Source organism: Lampris incognitus, chromosome 5 (assembly GCF_029633865.1).
Source record: "Lampris incognitus isolate fLamInc1 chromosome 5, fLamInc1.hap2, whole genome shotgun sequence".
NCBI lineage: Eukaryota > Metazoa > Chordata > Actinopteri > Lampriformes > Lampridae > Lampris > Lampris incognitus.
The window spans coordinates 29,280,692-29,302,426 of record NC_079215.1 but is presented as its reverse complement, the minus strand read 5'-3'; the positions used below and the strand labels follow the sequence as shown (position 1 = coordinate 29,302,426).

Genomic DNA, 21,735 nt, shown 5'->3' with positions numbered 1-21,735 from the left:
AGGCATGGCAAATAGAAAGAGAAAGGGAGAGTGACATTATGTTGTAAAGAGTAAGGGGGGCATACATGGAGAGGAGATACTCATGGATAGAAGGTTGGATGAAAGGTGAGGAAGGTTTAGAAGCATAAGAGTGAAAACAGAGTTATGAAGAGCTTGCTTGCTTGCTGGTAGCCCGATGATGACGTCCTTCCTCGTTACCAGTGGGTTCTTTGATGACTGTAGAGTCCAATTCTTGATCCACAAGTTTTATTACATGTTGGGCATATGGAGTCTGAGTTTAGTGGGGGCAGGCATGGTTGTGTGTCTCCTTGGTCCTTTCTGTTGTTTTTTCACATTCCTCTCCATTTCCAGCTGTTCTATACCTCTGTGGCAGATCTCCCGCCAGTTGGAACAGTTGATGGCAGCTTGCTCCTGTCTCAAGGGATCGATACAACACTTCTTCAGTGATATTTTTAGCTGTTCTTTGTATTGCTTCTTCTGACCACCTGCGGACTGGCGGCCCAAATGAAACTGTCCATACAGGACTTGACGTGGCAGGCGTTCTTGAGGCATCCTGATGACATGCCCAAGCCAGCGCAGTTTGTGTTCCAGTGACCGTGGCTTCTATGCTCTTGCAGTTTGTCCTAGCAAGAATCTCAGCATGAGGAACACGGTCACGCCACGTGATCCCCATGATTCGCTGCAGACATCTTATGTGGAACCGCTCCAGCAACCTTAGGTGGCAGCTGTAGGTGACCCAGGCTTCACAGCTGTATAGGAGAGATGTGATGCATATGACTTTGTAAATGGCAATTTTGGTGTGCAGGTGGAGGTGTTTGTTTTGGAAAACCTTACGTCGGTCAGAGTTTGCTGAAGGCTAGAGAGGCTTGTTTGATTCTATTATGAGTTTCGTGATCAGTGTTGCAGCCCTCAGAAAGGATGCTGCCCAGGTATTTGAAAGATGGAGCAACTGAGAGTGGTTGGTATTCTATAAAGACAGGCATAGTGGGTGGGGGGCTGGACCTCCATTGGCATAACACCTCAATCTTGGTGATGTTAACTGATAGACCCAGCCTGCTGTAGGCATTCACAACTGCGTCAAGGTTGGTTTGCAGGTCTTCTGGTGCGTGAGCTACAAGAGCGCAGTCATCAGCGTACTGCAGCTCAAGGACATGCACTGCAGACAACTTGGTGGCGGCTGTTGCAGCTAGAAAAGCACTATAAAAAATGCAACTTGATTGATTGATTGAATTTGAACCTTCGGATGTTGTAGACGTTTCCATCTATTCTAAAATCTATTGTGAGCCCACTACTTACTGTCTTCCAGGACTTTACGAAAAAGTTTTGTGACACATAGGAGGTAAATGTTGAAGAGTACCGGTGCCAGCAATCACTCCTGCTTCACTCCAGTGCATACATTAAAGGGCGCTGATTACTGTCCTCCTATGGCCACCCGTGCCACCATCCCACCATGGAACTGTGATAGAATGTTCACAAATTTGCTTGGACAGCCAAACTTTCTCAGGATTTTCCAAAGTAGCTCTTGATTCACAGTGTCAAAAGCTTTAGAGAGGTCGGAAAAAGCTATGAAAAGGTCCTGATGTTTTTCGCAGCACTTTTCTTGTAGGTGTCTTACTGTGAAAATCATATCCCATAGCACTTATTTTCTTCCTGAAACCGCGCTGTGACTCTGGCAGCAGATATTCTGTCAAGTGCATCACCATCCTGCATAGCATGACCTTTGCTAGGACCTTGCCTGCAACAGCTAGTAGGGATATTCCATAACTGTTGCCGCAGATGGACTTATCCCCCCTGTTTTTGTACAGGGTGACAATGTTAGCGTACCTCCATTGTTGAGGGACACTCTCCTGGTCCCAGACCTGCAGGATGTACTGATAGATCATTCTGGTGCACAAGTATCCTCCTTGTTTTAGGAGTTCTGCTGAGATACCGTCACTGCCAAGGGACGTATTGTTCTTGAAGGAGTTGATGGCTGCAAGTACTTCTCGAAAAATCGGTGAGTAGTCAAGGTCTGGGATGGGCGGATGAATTGGAAGCTCTTCCAGGATGGACTGGTCAGTTGGTGAGTGCTGATTAAGTAGGGTTTCAAAATGTTCAGCCCACCTTGCCAGGATCCGCTTTTGGTCTTTCAAGGTTGTCAGTCCATCCACTGATTTTAAGGGTGTGATAGAACAGTTCCTAGGGCCATATATAGTCTTTATAGAATTGTAGAAGTTGTGCATATCATTTCTGTCAGCATATGATTGAATCTCATAAGCTTTTTTCATCCACCATTCATTTTGCAGAGTGCGCAAGGTTGTTTGTACCTTCTTACGTGCTGTTTGCCACTGCTAATGAAAGATGGTGGATGCAGGGCGGTTGAGAGTAGCCCTGTGTGCCCTACGCATGGTTTCCAGCAGGGATGTGATGGTGTCATTCTCGTCGAACCTGTCCTGATGTTTTCTGGCTCTGTAGCCAATAAGAGTCAATTGCAGCTGGATTTAGCAATGAGGAAAGGGAGGTCCATTTCTGAACCATGGACTTGTCAGAACTTAGAATGGTCTCAAACTCTAGTGTCATCGTGCCTACAGAGCGGCAGTACTCATTCCATACTGGGGATGACTTCAATTTAGCACAGTTCAGTTGCTTTTTTATGGGTTTCTTGAGATGCTGTGGGGGGAGCACTTTGATGTGGAGCTTGGTCATCATCAGGCGGTGATCTATTCAGCATTCTGCACCTCGCATGGCCCGGGTCAGCAAGGCATCACTAGTGTCAGTACGTCTTGTTATGATATAATCAATCAGGCGCCAGTGTTTAGATCATGGGTGCATCCAGGATGTTGTGTATTTGGTCTTCTGCTGAAACAGTGTGCTCGTAATGGTGAGGTCATGCTCTGCACAGAGTGTTAGCAGCCTCAGACCATTTGCATTAACCTGACCAACCCCATGCCTACCCAGTACTCCACTCCATATGCCATTGTTCTTTCCTACCCTAGCATTTAAGTCTCTCTCTTGTTCACCATAAGGGCTAGCCAGCAGCAGCAAGCTATAAGCAAGAGGTTAGAAAAGCAGGCGGTAAGCAAGCATGCATCTTTCCTCTAACTACTGCACTAGACACATCACATCACCCTGTGCGAAACACACACACACACACACACACACACTAGGGATGTGAACGTGTACTAAAATCTGTACACGTTTACACGGTGCAATGTTAGCCGTTTAAACGTGTACATTTCAGGATTTCTGTGAATTTTGAAAGTATGTCGGTGCTATACCGCTAGAGATCGCTGTAGCCTTATTATTCCATAGATTCACCGCTGTTAAGGTCGCCGATGTCGTATGACACAACTAGGCTACACCATTTACAAAAGATCGAATATCTCTGGATGAGTATGCGTTAGAAACTTGTTTTTTTGTTTTGTTTTGTTTGGGAGTTTACCGCTTCCGCGAAGCCCTTCGGTGCGATTAGATCCCGCTGAGAAGCTTTCTAATCCAACCTCGAACTTCAGTGTCTTTGTAGGCTACAATAAATCCGTAATGATATACGTCTTTTGTGGTTATTTATCCATTCATGTTGAAAATAGTCCTTGTTGACATTGACAACCTCTGTTGTGCTTTAGGCTATACAATAATGTGACATCATTATTCATATTCTGATAGACATTTGATTAGCCTATGCATTAAATGGTAAGCATTTTGGTGGTGATGGGCTTCCTAGAGGGCATAGAGTAACCTGGCTCAAGGTACTCCACTAGCCTCTTAAACCCCACATCTTCGACAATGGACAAAGGCTGCATGTCGAGGGCAACCATTTCCACTATGAAGTCTGTTATCTTTTCGCGCCGCGCCTTGTCACAGCACCTCGCCAAAACTAGCATCGTCTGTTGTTGTCCTGTTGTCCGTAACTTCTCACTTGGGTGTTTCAGTCTGATGTGGTTGACCATGGACCCGGTACTCCTGTTGTAAGCCAGCTCTGTCTGACAAATGCTGCATTTTACTTTATTTCCTTCTCCGTTCTTTTCAAAAACCACCCACATGGGGCTTCGCAGATTTTTACTAGCCGCCATCCCATGCTTCAATCGCGCTCGTACTTGTCACGCAGCAAAGAATGATGACGTTATCACGCATTATATTAAAAAAACAAAAAAAAACCTTTACGTTTATCGGTTAGGGATTTTTCTTAAACGGTTATGGTTTCATTTCCGTGTAAACGTGTACACTGATGTGCACACACACACACACACACACACACACACAAAATACACACATATGATGGGCACTACAGAGAGGAACAACAGAAAGAGAGAGAGAGCGAGAGAGAGAGAGAGAAAGACGGGGGGGGCAGTTAGGCAGGGACATGGAAAGGAAGTGATGGAGAGGGACAATTGAGGAGAATAGGGAGGAAAACCAAAGTCAGACAGCCAGGGAGTAAGACAGGGAAGGAAGGGAGGGAAACAAGATGGAGAGTGAGGGAAGGACAGAAAAAGATGAAGAAAGATCACAAATGAAAGATTCAAGGTTGGAAGACCACTTGAGGAAGCAAAAAAAGTCAGCAGAAAAGGAATGATAGCAAGAGAAAAAGAGTGACAGGAAAGGAGAGAGAAAAATTGATGGAGAGGGAGAGTGAGAAAGAAAGGAAGTGAAAGAGTAAGTAGAGCAAAAGGGCTGGGGTCGACACTGATGATATTGTAATGGCTCGTTCTACTCACTCCAGCAGGATGTTATTCATGTCCAAGGTAAAGAATTTCTTCCTGCCCTCCTGATCAAACTGACGTGAGGCCTGCAGAGGAATAGGTTGAGTCAGCACACTAGCATTGTTCCATACACTGCACACAAACACACACTCACACACTAAGGACTGAATGAATGAATGAATGAATGAATTTACACTCACCAACTTACCCATAATGCTAAGCTTTGCTGAGCTACACCAACTAGATTTTACACTTACCTTAATTTGGTTCCACCCCTAATCCCTGTTTTTACCTAGCTGGTTTTTATCTGGTGTTTTTAGCGATTGTAATAGACTGGCTGTTGTTTTAAACTAAGGCTGGACAATATATTGATATTATATCAATATCGTGATATGAGACTAGATATCGTCTGGGATTTTGGATATCGTAACAAGTGATGTAATTTTCTGAATTTACCAGATTTTTCTAGCTGTTCTATTATTTGCGTTTAGCCACTTAGTTATTATATAGGCATTACTGATGAGTATTTATCAAAAATCTGATTGTGTAAATGTTTTGTGAAAGCACCAATAGTCATCTCAACAATATTGTCACAATATAGATAGAAATATTTCATCCAAAAACATCATTATATCTGACTTTGTCCATATTGCCCAGCCCTATTTCAAACCTTTATACCACCATTATCATCCATATCTCTGTGCTGGAGAATCCCAGGTAGAGCCCTATAGCGTGCACGGTGGTGACAGAGTTCGGTCACAAACTCCAGCTCAGAGATGAGCTTGACTGATGTGATTTACAAAATGAACACCAAGCAGGTGACCATAATAATAGTCAATGTAAATTGAGGATGTAATATGGGCTGAAACTAATGATTATTTTAATTATTAATAAATGTATTGATTATTTTCCCTGAATAACCAATTAAACCTTTAGACTATAAAATGTTAGGGATACTAACCTTAATCTAGTTCCATCCCTAATCCCAACACTTTTCCTAAAGAACTCTGCTTACCAAAGAAATTTGCTGAAAAAAATCCAGGTTTCTTATTGCTGTGGGACACTTGGGATCCTTGAAGAAAGTTGTAACCAAGATTGATTTCTCTCATTCCCAAAAGCATAAATACGCCCACATGTGCACAAACATCCCCAGCTATGGGTTAAATAGTGCCACTGCCTAGTGGTTACCTCAGGAGAGGAATAGGCTACGGGAGTAAACCCCTACAGAAAATCAACGTCTACAGTGCTGTTGTTTTGTGTTTTTCTTGCCCTTTTGTATCTGTCTAAGTGGGAGAGCACTGCTGGTGTCGTGTGTGGCTGCCGCTTCTCCCTCTTGTAGCCCTCTCTTCCCATCCACCCCTGTATGTCTGTGTTATGTTTATCTGTTGTCTTGTTTCACCCCGTTTATTGTAAAGCGACTTTGAGTGTTTGAAAAGCGCTATATAAGTTTGATTTATCATCCAAAGCTGAACCCTGTCACACCGTTTTTTTGTCTGTGTACTGTGTCTTCCTGCTTCCCCTTTCCTTAAGATCAGCACCTCATCCTTTCATCTGCCTTTCTCTGCCATTTCTTTTGCATTCCCCTGGAAAAAAAGAAATTCATGAAGTTGACTCCATTAAACATTGAGATTTCGAGAGAAGAAAACCATGATTAAAACTTCCGCCTCGATTTGGTAGTCAAATTCCCTGAAAATTGAAGTACTTCTAAGCAAAACAAGTGAAACTTATCTTAGAACCCTGTTTCCTGTGTGCTACAGACCAGCTCTGATTAGACCATTTTCCTAAGAAGTAAAAATAACTGTAAATGTGACTTAAAATGTTCAATAACACTGTTCAACTGCAGTGCAAACCCTGTGAGAGAAGAGCAGTGGTAATCTCAGCCTACAAGCCACAGGCAATCTATAACTGACTCACCACCCGCAAGTCCTCGATGCGTTTGATAAGAGGAGCAGGCAGTCCATCCGGCAGTGGAGGCGGTGAAAAAAGTCCACTAGAAGCCCCCAGCCCCCTCCCTTGGCCACCACCTCCTGCTGCCTTCTGTGCTGGAACTCCGACCCCCAGAAGGCCGTTCTCTCTGGCCGTCACCATGACATGCTGCGGTGCTGAGTCCAACAAGCTAAAGTCCAGGTCGCCTAGGAGATCCTGCAGCTCCTTCTCGTTAGCTGAGCCCAGGAGTGACATCACAGTGGGGTCAGAGGTGAGGTCAGCCAGGGAGACGTCATTATTGGTAGAGTTGCACTGGAAATGAGTGGAATTGGAAGCTAGCAGGTGGTTTGTGGCGTTGGCAGAGTGGGGTTTGTTAGCCAGTCCTCCAGCTAGGCTAGGGTGCCCTGGATTGGAATTCTTCTTCCTCATCTCTTCCTTCTCCCGTGTGAAGCGGCGGAGCATGGCAGCCAGACACAAAGAGTCTTTCATCAGCTTCTTCCTCTTCTTCTTCTCTGGTCGATGGAGGTTGAGGGGGGCCACTCTGTTCAAGGCAAAATAGTTTTCATTTTAGCACAGATTATCAAACTGTTGTTTACCAACTGAATTATATACCCCTCATGTTAAATGTAGAGGCAAAGACAACACCCCATGGCTATTCTCCACTTTGTTTTGTTAAATTGTAATATTTTGATGACATTTAGATACACTCTAGTTTAGAGAAGACAGTCCAATCATTTAAGAGGGGCTGAGCAATAGGTATATAGACAAGAAAGCACAAAAGAGGGCATCAAAGAAGGTTGAATCAGTTCATGTGAATTAAATGTTTATTGACAGATATGTTTCATCACTCATCTAAGTGACCTCTTCAGTCTAAACTGACTGCAGTCAAAGAAGGTTGAATCAGTTCATCTGGACATGTTTATACCGATCAGTATGTGTTGGTCAGTACTTAGGTTTGACTCTCATCATCCACTGGAGCACAAACTAGGAGTCATCAGGACACTATACCACTGAGCTAACAACGTCCCCACCGACACATCAGCCAGGGAAGGGGAGAAATCCCACATTAAACAGACCTTGGTTAAGTGTGGTTATCCTAACTGGGCATTTTTCAAAGCCAGAAAGATGCCCAAACAATGCACCAGCCAATCAAAGCGAAGAGAAAGACAACAGCTGCCTAGGTGTATACCAGTTGTGATTCCGTATGTGGCGAGAATGTTGGAACGGTTGAGATGCGCATTTTCCAAACACTGCATCTCAGTTGCTTTCAAACCCCAAAACATGCTGCGCCATAAGTTGGTCCACCCCAAGGATCAGGTCCCCTGGTACAAACAAAGCAATATAGTGTACGCTGTTAACTGTGGGTAAACAACTTCGGAGAATGGCTACAGATGAGCGTAGTGGAGGCGGGGAGAGCTGCAATGGATAGGGAACTGTGGAAAAGACTTGTTGAGGCATCAGCTGTGCTCCTATGACCTCCATAGGTTACGGAACTGATGATGATAATGATGTTAAGTGCCAGGAGGAATGCCATAACTTGTACATTGGGGAAACCAAACAGACACTGGCCAAGAGAATGACACAACACAAAAGAGCTCTAACACGTCAGGCTAGGACTCTATACCCATCTACAGGCCAGTGGCCACTCTTTCAAGGATGAGGATGTACACATCCTTGAAAGGGAGGAACGCTGATTTGAACGGGGAGTCAAAGGGGCCATCTATGGTAATAGGGAACGACCATCCCTGAACTGTGGGGGGGGGGGGGGGGGGGCGCTAAGAGTACATGTGTTGCCATCTTTTAATGCTGTGATTGCAAACATTCCCAAATTGTCTGTGAATAGTACACATAACCATTGAAACTGTAGTTAATGGTCATGCCCATATTTGCATATGAAACTGGTCATTGGTTTCGATTGTTATGCAACTGTATTGTCAATAAAGGTGGGGATACCTGCAGTCAGTTTAGACGGAAGAAGTCACTTAGATGAGTGGTGAAACGTATCTGTCAATAAACGTTGTATCCAGATGAACTGATTCAACCTTCTTTGATTTTCTTACCTGGATTATTGAGCATGCATAAAGACATAAAAGAAGGCAGGAATCAAACCACTGTTGCAAATTAGTAACATTTGCAAAGGCAGTCAGCGCTATTAAGATGACTCAAATGTGAGAGGCTGGGGGGATTCTTAAGAGATTAACCTGCAGTTTGCTCTAAGAGCTCACTCGGGAAAGCTGCTGCGTTTATATGTGTGGAAGCATGCATGCACATACAGATAAGTGTGCAAACACGCACACAACGATGTCTGTTTCATAATGGTACAATAGCATTAGATGTTGCTATTTTGGGGAGTTTTTAGAACGGCTGTATCAATGGCAGCATATTAGAGAGATTGGCCTATCCAAGCATGGCTAATAGAGTCTTTGTCATGGGTGGTTGGCCTGTCACGGTGCCCTCGAGCACATCACAATCAGCCTTGCTACTCTGTGATAGATGTATGAGGAACAGCATAAAAGCAGATTATCAAGTAGAAGGTTGTTACTGTATTATCTACAAGGAGGAGCTGAAACATATGTCATCATATGTCCTCAGTAGCCGAAATAAAATCTTCCATGTTCAAAGAGCAGTTTTCTGGGAATAACTGGACTTTGGAGACATTTTAAGGCACATTCTTTAGGTGCGTCTTGGCTCCACAGTATGGAAGTATCATGTAAAAGGAAAGGTGGGCATCTCAGTTTTTTCTGCCCCTTGGAAAAAAAAAAGAAAAAGAAAAAGAAAAGCCCCAAAACAGGCTAATTCTCCCAATTACCATTTTACATCCTTCTTACCCTTGTTTGGCCACTCCTTTTTTCCTGGGTTTCTTCTCCTCCAAATTGTTCCCTTCTTTCTTCCTCCTTTTAATTGTCTGCTCTTCACTGTAATTCAGCTTCTGAAACATATGAACAACCATTCTCTGCTTTCTCAACCAAGTAGATGGCAAGAGTGCATTGCCCGACATGGCCCTTCTAAACTGAAAAACATGTGCTGCTATGCAAGTCTGTCTATTTATATTTGTGTGTGTATCTGTTCCATGTCCATAAGAATGTTGAATAACAGTCATTTCACATCTTATGTAAGCCCTAGGCAGCCTCACCTTGCCCCCCTCCTCTGCCTCCGAGTCTGAGGCTGCTCTGAACTGCAGCGTCCCGGTGTTGATGTAAAATCCACCAAGCTTTGTAGTCAGCGAGGCAGGAACCAGCTCATCATACTGCAGAAACAAAAACACAAGACATTCTGTATGAGAACAGTCATGTGATCAAAAACAGATCTCTGTACCAAACAGTCAAAAATGTCATATGACTATTTCCTAACTGTTCATGAGCTATCCTGTTGTCACTATGGACATGCTAACTATATAAAACAAAAACAACAAACGAAAGAACGCAAGCAAGAAAAAGAAAATGAGGGGAAAATTAAGTTTACCAAATCTGCCGTTGCACTAGAGGACAAACCAAACTGGTCCATTTTCTAACTAATGACTGTTTCAAAGCTGGTGACAGTGTCGAGCTCATCTGGAGCTATAAGGCAGTTTCCCAACCCAGTCCTCAAGGAACCCCTATCCTGCAGATTTTCTTTGCAACCCTGAATAGGTACCTGTTTGTAGTTATTCAACCAATCAGCAATATATTATGTCAGATGTTGCGCTACTTGCATAATTAAGTGCTGTGAGATGATTGGTTGAGTAAGTACAAGCAGGGCTACCTAGGCAGGGTTACAATGAAAATCTGCAGGATAGGGGTTCCTTGAGGACTGGGTTGGGAAACACTGCTATAAGGGATGGCTCCATTTTATTTTGCTTACATTACACAAAGCATGATAAAACATGCCTTTCCATTGTGTAGTGGAAATAAGTAGGAATGGAGTTTGTAAGAAGGAGTTAATCTCCAATGTAAGATGCAAGAATGAAGGATGCTTGCATCACCAGGCAAGTCAACACAAAAATAATCAGAACCATTACACTCAAAGTGACACTGTCAAGTTTTGACTGCAGAGAACAGCTATTGACAACAACAAAATTAAATATTAAAAAACATTCACATCAAAATGGCAAACAAAATCCATAAAAAGGAACCTAATAGCAACCATTATAGTAATACAGACAATGCTGTCTTCTTAATACTGAGCAACTACTTCTGGCAAACAAAAACAGTGACATATTCCTGAATGGATGTGAGGAGACCATGTCTGCAAGTCGTGACGCTACCCGGAAACTGCCCTATCCAAGATGGTATTACAAAAGGATATGCATCTCCATTTAGTACTGCCATTAAATGCCCATGTCTTAAAACACCAAGTGAGGAAACATGTAGACATGTCCACCCAAACAAGACATGCCAAACGGAGATCAAGAATGTGATATGGAGCAAAAATAACAAACATGTTACAGTACTCACCGCTTCTGAATTGTCAATGAAAGGATCTGTTTCATCATAGCCAAAGCCTATATCAATCAAGTCCTGCATTCTGTCCTTTCTCTTCTTTCCTGTATTTCCCTGAAACATATAAAAAAAATAAAAATCATTGGCTGTATGAGAGGCTAACACACACTACCATAATAAAGTGCAATCCCCCTGACACTCCATTCTGACTTCTAATCTGTCCCTATAAAAATGAATATTTGCATCTAACTGTCAGTACTTAACAGATTTCAACCGCTCAACTCAAAAGATCAACTTTTTGAATTTAGGTCTCGGAAAAATGTCATCATTTTTGAAAGTTTTGCTTTCTCTACCCATCCACATGGAGACATTTAGTTTTTTCAAAAATAGAAGTGCAAAAACACAAACATAATGCAAGTTCTGCACATGGAAGAAGAAAATGTATCATCAAACCCATATTGGGATATACGACAAGTATTGCTTACAAAAAAACTCACAAGCATTAGGCAAACAAACAGAAATCATACTGATGCGATAACGTCATTTTTTATTTGATTCTCTGGTGGTTCCACAACAAGATTTAGAAACAACTTACATATTTGTTTTCAAACTTTTTAGCCAGGGCCTCGACCTGCAGTCGTTCTCGCTCGTCATCAATGAAGGGGTCGGCTGGATTGGGGGCCGGAGTCACAACTGGGGGCTTATTCTTTAACTGGAAGTGAAAAATAGAAACAATAATTTGGCTTAACAAAACAAAAATAGGCTATATTCAAAAACTACAATACTTTCCCGAACAAATTATGGGACACCTATTGCCAGCGAAGTGAAAACCATCATTTGAATGCAACTTGGGTATGATGCAAAATTATATTATGCCCATAACATGATGCTGGCATCCATTCCCCTGCATCCACATAAAAAAAACTTACTCATAACTCGACTGATTTTTTTTTCAAAAGTTTTCAATCTAAACTTGTCCCCATACAAAAACGCATGTCTAAAAATGCACTGAGAGCAAAGTGTGATGAGCATTTTTATTATTTATATTACTATTATCTCATGGCTCTGACATTTGCGTCGGTCCCATTCTACATCCTGGTACTTCCATCAGCAATGCTCTTCAATCTATCACCCACAGCCAGAGGGCCAAACTGCATGTGGCATTCTCAAGTGCTTGTAATGGCAGTATGACTAGGCTGTTGCTGGGCAAGTGGGGAAAAAAAGAAAAGAAAAGAAGGACACAGGTAATGGCAAAAAGATAAGCTCTGTCGTGTCACACATATTCCCCTATCTGACAAGGGTGGGACGTTTGTGCGCAGCTGAAGTGAAAACTTGCAACACTTCAGCGGACAAGACAGAGCGGACGGCAGGAATGAATGGCCAGAACCCGGCGTCTTTTGTGCGAAATCCCACGACTGGTCATGTGCCTCCCTCCCCCCCCCCCCCCCCAACCCGCACGGAAGTCCCTGGGAGAACAAGGTGCACAACCCCTAAGCAAAGCAACTAACAAGTCCCCCCTTCCCCCGCTACCGTACTTTTACGGAGCAATAAAATAAACTCTTGGCACATGTCTCGTCCCCCCCTCCTCCGTCCCCCCTCCGTGATACCGAAAGGGTCGTACCTGGACATTTTGGACAAGTTCGGTGTAATTAAACTCGGCGGATGAGTGGTCGTTGGGCTCGGACAGAGACAGGTTCAACCGCACCGTCATCTTCCTTTCTCCTGCCTTGTCCCTGTCGCCTGTTTTGCCGAACCGTCCGTTGCCACCTCCTGTCCCGGTCGCTGTCGCTTCGACCTCGCCGTCTCCATCAAAGTTGACGTCGGCCTCATCCTCTAGCCGGCGTTTCCTGGACTCCGCGGCGGATCCGGCTGCGAAGGCCGACAGGGTGACAAATGGTACTTTTCTCGGTTCGGCCATTTGTGATGAGCTCGCCTGCCTTGAACCTCGCTCCGGACAGACAAGCGACGGCGCAAAGCTACTTCGCGAAACTACTCCAAATTTGGTGACTTGAAGGCCGTTTCGCGAAGGCGCAAAGGCTCCTTAGCGCCTATGTGGATGCGAGGGGGTCCTCCGCACCATACGAATTGAATTCCAGGGGGTGTAATGGTCGGGGAAAAGTTGCTTTTGCAGTAGCTACTTGCATCCTCGGATTGCTATGGGACCGAGATATTCACAGGAGCCATCTTGGATTTCAGGAGTAAATAAAATATAAGAGAGAGGTCACTGGGCCTGCGCACACGTCCCGAACGGAAGCAGCGTGTTAGAGGGGGGTCGGCATGTCCAATCACCGTCTGGCCCACTCCTAAACCCGCCTCTGTCACAACGGGCGATAATAAGACAATCATAAAATGGTACTACGATTATGACCCTTACACAAACAGTCTGTGTGAAGGACAACCGGTGAATGCAAAACCAGCACCCCATATAACCCAGGTAACATTATGGCAGTTTCCTCTCGGCTGCAAAACACGGGCGAAACTTTCACTTGACGTAATTTTTACCCTATCTATTCAGAGAATTGCTGAAATGAGCGTTTTTTCTACAATGGCCCACACATCCGTGAAATCCCAAACGGAAGCAAACAAGCCACATGATTTACATTCTCCATTCCCTCACTCAGCCGCAGCTGATTTACCATTGCACGCAGATAACCACCTGTTGATATTGAATTTTTAGCTGCTTGGTAATGGTCGGAATTGCAATACATTAAGTAAAATATGTTCGGGATGTGAGTCACGTGACGCCAGCAAACTTAGAACTGACGATAGTACGAAAGTTACAAAAAAATCATTTAATTCTTCCCCTTCAGTCATATTTTCTGCCCCCGTTACAAGTACAAATTCAGTATGGCGTCATTATGCATACATCTGTAATTATCATAGTCTACCAGGCTGTTTCTGTTGTAAACAAATGTTTATATGCTATGTGTATGAGCAGTATCTGTATTCCAATTGAAGTAATGGAAGATAAAGCAAACTATCACAAAGACATATTGTCTGTGTGCGACTGTGCCGTTTTTGTATTGAAATCGTGTTTATTTTGTAGGGCATTGAAATTACGAGGGTTTGTATTGCACTGCGAATTGTTCTGTGGTTGCCAAGATTTTAAATCTTAGATCTGGAAACGTAAGGTTGATTATATTGTTTTAAAAATTATTTACTAGTTTTTATCTTTGAATTAATGATATATTCTTAAATTGATCATGAATATGTATTTTATGCCTCAATTAGTCAGGGAATCTTAAAATTGAGTGATTTACTGGTAAAACAAGCTACATTAAATATAGTACCAATTTGAACCATTCTCTTTCACTAAAAAAAAATCAAGATTAAGTGGCACAAACTCAAGTTAAATTAAAAAAAAACATTTTTATTCAATGGCAATGGCCCAACATGCTTCACCTGTCAAGAAATGAGAGGACACTTTGATTTTCACTGCTCAAACTTAGGTGACCCCAGCTTCTTAGAAATTGAATGTGACTGGAAAAGCAAGAGCCATGATAAAATATTCCACTTACTTGCTGTTTAATCAAATGACAACGATCAGCCTGACATAGCCTTCATCATTTAAAGCGTGTCATTACAGGGTAAGAGAAGGTACATGTACATGTAATTGCTATTTTAGTGACTAATGACACAGTTACGGTCCATAGTATCCTTCTCAGATATGCCTTGTATTGATTTCTCTATTCATTAGCCCAATTTATTTATATATTTATTCATTCATTTGTTTATATGGTAGGGACGGACAATGCAATTTCACAGTTACAGCTAAAGATTAATGCTTTTTGTTTTGTTTTGGCAGGTGCTGTTTGAGTAAAAGAGAACGCGTCTTGAGCTTGGCTTTAATTGTTCAGTACTTCCCATGCTGAAGCAATATGTCCTTCTTTTCCAAGCAAAGGAGCCAGTGATTCACAAGATGCATGATGAGCAGGAGAACCTTTTTAGGGGATTTCTCTCCTGTTTCATCAAACCAGATCTCCTGTGCAGCAAGGGGGGGAATTTGTCTGGGCCAAAGCTGAAGATGCTTGATCTAAGGTCTCCAGAAGCCCATCTTGATGCTCCTTTTGTAGGCTCAGAGGCCATCAGTATCCTGGACCAGCTCAGAAGAGGGCACCCACTGATGAAAGCAAAGTGATTCAGGCATATGTCAACTGTGCTCTGGACCTTCATTTAAAACTGCCTCTCAACAGTCAGACGCTGAGGACCCTAGCTGTCGTGCCTTGACCCGGAGTCGATGGGAAGTCACCATATCCTTCCTCATCTCAAGAGACTCCCTGCCATGCTTCCATCCTTGGGACTTAATGAAGCAGAAATAGCCGCCTATCAGCATGAAATATACAGGTGTGTATGACTGTTTTGTTGTATTGGGTCATGTGGTTAGTGAGCAATCATTGTCTAAAGCAGTGGTTCTCAACTTGGGCCAGAAAGGGCCGGTGTGGGTGCATGCTTTTGTTCCAGCCAATCAGTAACAAACCCGATTCTACTAAAGGACTATTTAATTAGTAAAGTCATGTGTGTTGCTGCTTGGTTGGAATAACAGCATGCACCCACACTAGCCCTTTCTGGCCCGAGTTGAGAACCACTGGTCTAAAGTAAACTCAACCTCTCTTCTTTGCCATCCTAGATATGCAAGTGACATGGGGCTGCCTGCCATGACTGAGGAAACCAGAGTGGATGAGTGGTGGAACCATTTGCAGAAGACAAAGCAGTACCCAGTACTCACCAGGACTGCACACTCTGCGCTCTGCCCATTTCATGGCCCTCAAGTGGAGTCAGCGTTTAGTGTCATGGTTAACATCCTGCATGCTAAAGCTGCCAACACCGAAACATACAAGTCTTATCAGTCCATCAAGTACCACCTGCGAGCAGTGCAGCAATCTACCACTGAACACTACTCAAGGGACAGCAAGCATTGTCCAGTTAATGTGAAACTCTGTAGAAACATCAAACTCTCAAGCATGAGGTACAGAAGCCAACTGAAACATAACCAACAAGCTGTGATGGAGAAATGTTGCCACCTTCATTCTCAAAATCCACCCAAGAGCAAAAGAAAAGCGCAAGAATCCATTCTAACTGCAGCCCTTCACAGTAGGCAAGACTTCCAGAGGAGGCGGTTAAAGGTGTTGCCCGACCTGGCTGCAAAAAATAAAAGATAAGGACCGTCCTGCCCTCTCCAACCCCTCTCCCACCTTCCTCTTCCCTGGGAACAATGTAATTTATACAAATAAAATGTGTTTATTCATTCAAATGAGTGTTTATTTCAATGAAAAAAGAAAGAAAATCGTTTTGAAAAATGTCAGGTTTTTTAAGGTGAAATCACATCCCTTGTGCTTTTGCAATTCAGTCAGGAAGTTAATATTATAGTCATGCAGTAGTCATAGACAACTGCTTACCATTTTACCACCCAATTTACCAGGATAAAGTATTTCATTCAAAACTGCAAAAAATATGTCTTTCTTTGGCCACTTTATGGTAGTGGAACAAGCTGTAAAAACACCAACATGTAGCTAACATGTTACCATTACAAAAGCATGTAAGATATACAGTATGGAAGAGAGAACCTATTACCTCAACCACAACTCATGATGCAGGCCAATTTCTATGTGCAATAATATCACAAAGACGATAGTTTATTGGCACAAATCAATAATATTGTAACGTGCATGGATAAGAAGACACGCCGGCCGCTGGCTGGCGGGTCTGACCCTTTAGTCGAGCGGTTAGCGATGTCTCCTGCGACACGGGTTCGCTTCCCGGCCGCGGCAGTTCCTGTGGTTGCGTTGTCCCCCGAATTCGCTACATTGGTGTCAGAAGTGGGACCGTAAGGCCATCGGGAGCGTATGCGCCCTGAGGCGTGAAGGAGCTCATATGCTTAAGCGCGGGGACGCGCTTCCCGAAGGAGGGGGGTAGTGTAACGTGCATGGATAAGAAGACACACTGGCCGCTGGTTCGCTTCCCGGCCGCGGCTTTTTCGTTATCCCCGCGAATTCGGGGGAACTGCCGCGGCCGGGAAGCGAACCTGTATCGCCCGCACCGCAGGAGACATCGCTAACCGCTCGACTAAAGGGTCAGAGCCCCCAGCCAGCGGCCAGCGTGTCTTCTTATCCATGCACGTTACACTACCCCCCTCCTTCGGGAAGCGCGTCCCCGCGCTTAAGCATGTCAGCTCCTTCACGTCTCAGGGCGCATACGCTTCCGATGGCCTTACGGTCGCTCCATCCCACTTCTGACACCAATGTAGCGAATTCGGGGGACAACGCAACCACAGGAACTGCCGCGGCCGGGAAGCGAACTTGTATCAGCCCGCACCGCAGGAGACATCGCTAACCGCTCAAAGTCGAGCGGTTAGCGATGTCTCCTGCGGGTCAGACCCGCGAGCCAGCGGCCAGCGTGTCTTCTTATCCATGCACGTTACACTATCAATAAGCTCATGCACTAGTTCTGTTGCCTGGGCAAGAATGGGCACTGCCACTTCATACGGCAACAAATCTTTATCTAAAGTTTCATAACGCTATATCAAAGTCTCATAACGCTGATACTCAAAAGCAACAAAAGAGGACTCTATCACAGATATCCTTTATCAATCCAAATACAGGTAACGCATCACCCACCTCCGCGATAATCATAGACTTCCCACTGATTTACTTATTACCACTGAAGATAAGCCATTTCACAGAGACAACAGATTGTATGACACCCAAGCCCAAAAGAATCTCTTAGCCTCAACACGTATTTGTCACCTCTGAAACAGACCCCAATTCTCTCTCATTTGCAAAAATGGGACGCTCAATGCCTATTTCATTTTGACAACATTTAAGTAAATGAATATTTTTTGCAAGTGATTTACATTTTTTAAATTTAACTTAGAAGCCCACTGCTTAAGATAACTGTGCTTTGCCTCAAATCGCATGCACATACTCCTTATTAAAGGACCAAGATGCAACATGTAATGCTGCTTGGGTATTACATTACTTTCAGGGAAAATTTGTTTAAACTGATATATAATTAGCACAAAAAGTAAGGAAATTTGTGTTTGGTAGATTATTTCTTTGTTGTAACAATGCTTCTTGGCAATACATCTTATACCATTGGAAAGCCTGTTTATTTCCCTTTTAAATGGTGCCACATTTGTAAGGAACATGCATTTGTGGGATGAGCAGCAGAGCTGAGTATGTGGGTTGCGCCCATGAAAAATTGGCCAAATCTTCTCTGCCAATGCCAAACAGCTTATTTTGCTGTTGCTATTGACTCTTGTTTTGAGCTTCTGGTACCCCAGGTGCTGACAATCAGGTGCCTGATGTAAGATTTATTGCCAAGAAGCATTGTTACAACAAAGAAATAATCTACCAAACACAAATTTCCTTACTTTTTGTGCTAAGTTTAGGTGTTGCTCAATCATACTTTTTAGCCTTAATACGGTTTGTAAAGAAATAATGGGAGCAAGAACTATCTGAACTATCTTAATCAACTTAATAATAAATTTAACATACTCATTGTCCACATCATTCAAAAGAAAAGGTAGTATTTTCAAAAGTACTAACATTTGCCCACAAGACTGTTTCAATTTGCTGTCATTAGTTGCCAAAGTGCTGACACTAACAGGACGAAGCTTATCACATATATCAAGAGGTGAGAAAGGAAAACTCTGAATGGCTGAATTGAACACATCTAATTCTATTTCTTCCGACAGAATAAGGTGTTTTAATACAAGATTAACTTCCATTGGTCCAACACCTTCAAAAATGGCATGCATTATATCATGTGGAGTTTGTTTAGGTCAAACGCAGGAACATCAATTAGTCTGCTTCTTCTGTTGATTCCGTAAGTGGTTTTGAGGGATGCCTTCAAGGTATCTGTACTTGCTTTGTCTAGTTCGAGACATTGCCTAATGTGCTTCTCTATAGTTCTTGTAACAAACTCATTCTCATCAAAATGTCTTTGCATATCGTCAAAGGTGCATTCACACTGTCTACACTTGCTATAGACAAAACCAACACTTTTGAAGCCAGCAAGCTCATGTTGGGCAAGTGTGTCTCCACATAAGGCTATCACAGCACCGAACAAGTCCATTTCACCATTTGGCGTTTCAATCGTAACACCATTATATAGTAGAATTAGATCTTCTAGAATTCTTTTTAAAACAACATCAACACCCCACTGAGAAACATCATTAGCCTGTGCAATTGCAAGGAGTTGTATAGCAGCTAACTTTGACCTAAACTTTGGATCAATATTACCTAAACAACAATAAACCATTAACAATTTATTTGCAGAATCATAGGACCCTAGGGGGTCGCATATCTCGATTTCATCTGTATACAAAATTATTTGCAATATTAGGTCTTACAGAATAAAGGATGAGCTTTAAAAAGGGCCCCATCAGTAAAAAATTTCCGCTTCCGGTGTGGGAAGATGGCTGCACAAATTCGTGTTTGCAGCGGCCTCACCCAGTGCCGGTGTCGGAAGATGGCAGCGCGAATTCACATTTGCAGCGGCCTCACCCAGTACCGTCCATGCAGTGTTTTTGTCGATGTCTGCGTCTAAGTTTTGTCTTCGTTTGATGGCTGGGAGAGCTGGCGCTGGATCGGCTGAGAGAGCGAGGCAGGCTAAGCTAACCGCTAGCCCATGCAGACCGGCAGTTCCGATAACCGAGAGCGGTCTGACGGCGGCCTCACCTGGCGTTGACTGGTGTTTATGATGTTGTCGTGAGGAGTATGGGGAGATGTGTCAATGGTGTCTGGCTGGGGGAGCTGGCACTGGATCGGCTGGGAGAGCTTGGTCTGCTTCGTCCGGTGGGCCCGGGGACAACAGCCCCTGCCTGGAGCTGCGCCCGAGGAGAAAACAATGAGGGCGGTCTGACAGGATGCGGAAGTGGGGTGGTCTAAGCTAATTGCGAACCCATGTAGACCGGTGGTTCCGACAGTCATCCTGGCTGGCATTCGTTCCCTTGGACAGTGATTTTTTTGTATGTGTTATTTTGGGTATGTGTGTTCTTGTAGTTTTTGGATGTGTTTTTGTCTGTATTGTACTGCTGTGGTTTGGGGGAAATGGTATTTCATTTCATTTCATGTACGCAAGTGCATGAAGTAAAATGACAAATAAAGTGTTTCTGATTCCTTCTATTCTGAAAATCATAAAATAATCCCTCTCTGCTTCCCCGTGGTAGTGTTCAAACATGGTGAAGATTCTGGAATTGGATAATAACTGCTTTAGACTTTCAATTAATGGTACATATAGAAAAAACTTTTGTTTCTTCTGGCCATGACCTTTGAACAACCTTGCTTCACCCAACAAATCTTCTGAGACACTACGACTTCTTCTGGGTTGACTGGACTGAAAAGTTAACGAATAGCTCTATTCTCTCCATATGCAGTAGTCGAGAAAGGATCTATAAAAGTATCAAACATAGCCAATGCTCATGTTGAAGCCAAGTAGTCGTCTAAGGATTTTCTTCAAACACTCCTCTCATTCTGTCCCTCAGTGTATCCAGGAGAGTAGCTTGGTACTGTTGCACCCCAAGATGATATTGTTGACCGTCCTCTGTTGAAAGTTTAAAATTAGTACCCCCTCCCTCCAAGTAACATAACATGTAGGTCTGCAATATACATGTATTAAAACTAACACATTGCGAGGTAGGACCATCACAAACCAATAGGCTATCAATTGTTTTTAGTTATTAGAGCGTCAGTGTCTGTAATAGAACCCAATTTCCCCTCGGGGATGAATAAAGTATTGATTCTGATTGTATCATTTATTATTGACCCATCTAGCCAAGCTTACCTGTGATAGGTGGCACTGTTCCCAGACACTGATGGCAAAAGCTGAGGCAGATCTGGCAATATCAGGTCTGGTTATGGATGATCGAACACCAGCTTCTTCCTTTAATAATGATTATGAAAAGTAATAATATTTCAGTTCTTGTAATTCAAATTCAGTTCTAGCAACTCCATTTCAGTTTATTGATACACACATCTGGTCATTGAGGGAGAGCAATCCAGTGCAAATTCACACAACTCCTTTTCATGTGAGAACTTAATGTGGAAGTATAAATTGAATTTTCAGTGAGGATCAAATACAGTTTCAGAACAACTGAATTCAATTTCATAATATTAAACTCAGTTTCAAGTTTATTGGAATTCAGTTCCAAACTAATAAAACCAATTTCAAATTATGCTATTCAGATGCAATTTATTCAAGTAAACAATACAAATTCAAAATAAGTGATTCAAATTCAGTTTTTAATGCAATTATTCAAGTTGAACAATTCAAATTCAAATATAAATTATTCAAACCAAATTCAGTTCCTAGTGACACATATAGGTTACCCTTACCTACGAACGTCAACGTTAATGCTTGTGTTAACCCTTCCCTGTCCAAGAGCTTTAGATTGCTAATTGAAACTTACCAGATCAGAAGAGTGGGCCTCAGGCAGTGGTGTTTCAAGTGCAGTGACACATGGTGTTGCGTTCACCGAGCTGGTCATTGCAAGAGTGGCACAATCAGAAAAAAATGGATGCACCAAAATGTTCCATCCCTAGTACAGCTGATGTGGGTGTCAATCTCCATCCACTTGGTGGGCATCCATTTGTCAAATACAGAGGGTGTGTCCGTTTAATGTGACGAAAGAATGAGTTGAAAACTCTAAACTCTTGTTCACAACCATCAATTCCACAGAAAACCCCAAAATCCGGACTACGACCATGTATGACAAT

General features: G+C 43.1%; 1 protein-coding gene across 1 annotated transcript in view; it reads right to left on the bottom strand.

Moving 5' to 3' along the window:
• Positions 1-13,304, bottom strand: part of LOC130113122 (ubinuclein-2-like) — a 33,521-nt gene extending 20,217 nt beyond the window's left edge. Inside the window, exons 1-7 of the mRNA XM_056280644.1 lie at positions 12,642-13,304; positions 11,616-11,732; positions 11,036-11,134; positions 9,736-9,849; positions 9,431-9,528; positions 6,591-7,143; positions 4,692-4,762 (exon numbers count right to left, since the gene is read on the bottom strand). Of these exons, the coding sequence (XP_056136619.1) occupies positions 4,692-4,762; positions 6,591-7,143; positions 9,431-9,528; positions 9,736-9,849; positions 11,036-11,134; positions 11,616-11,732; positions 12,642-12,938 (1,349 nt within the window). The 5' untranslated portion in view covers positions 12,939-13,304. The remainder of the gene's footprint in view (positions 1-4,691; positions 4,763-6,590; positions 7,144-9,430; positions 9,529-9,735; positions 9,850-11,035; positions 11,135-11,615; positions 11,733-12,641) is intronic.
• Positions 13,305-21,735: the final 8,431 nt, after the last annotated feature.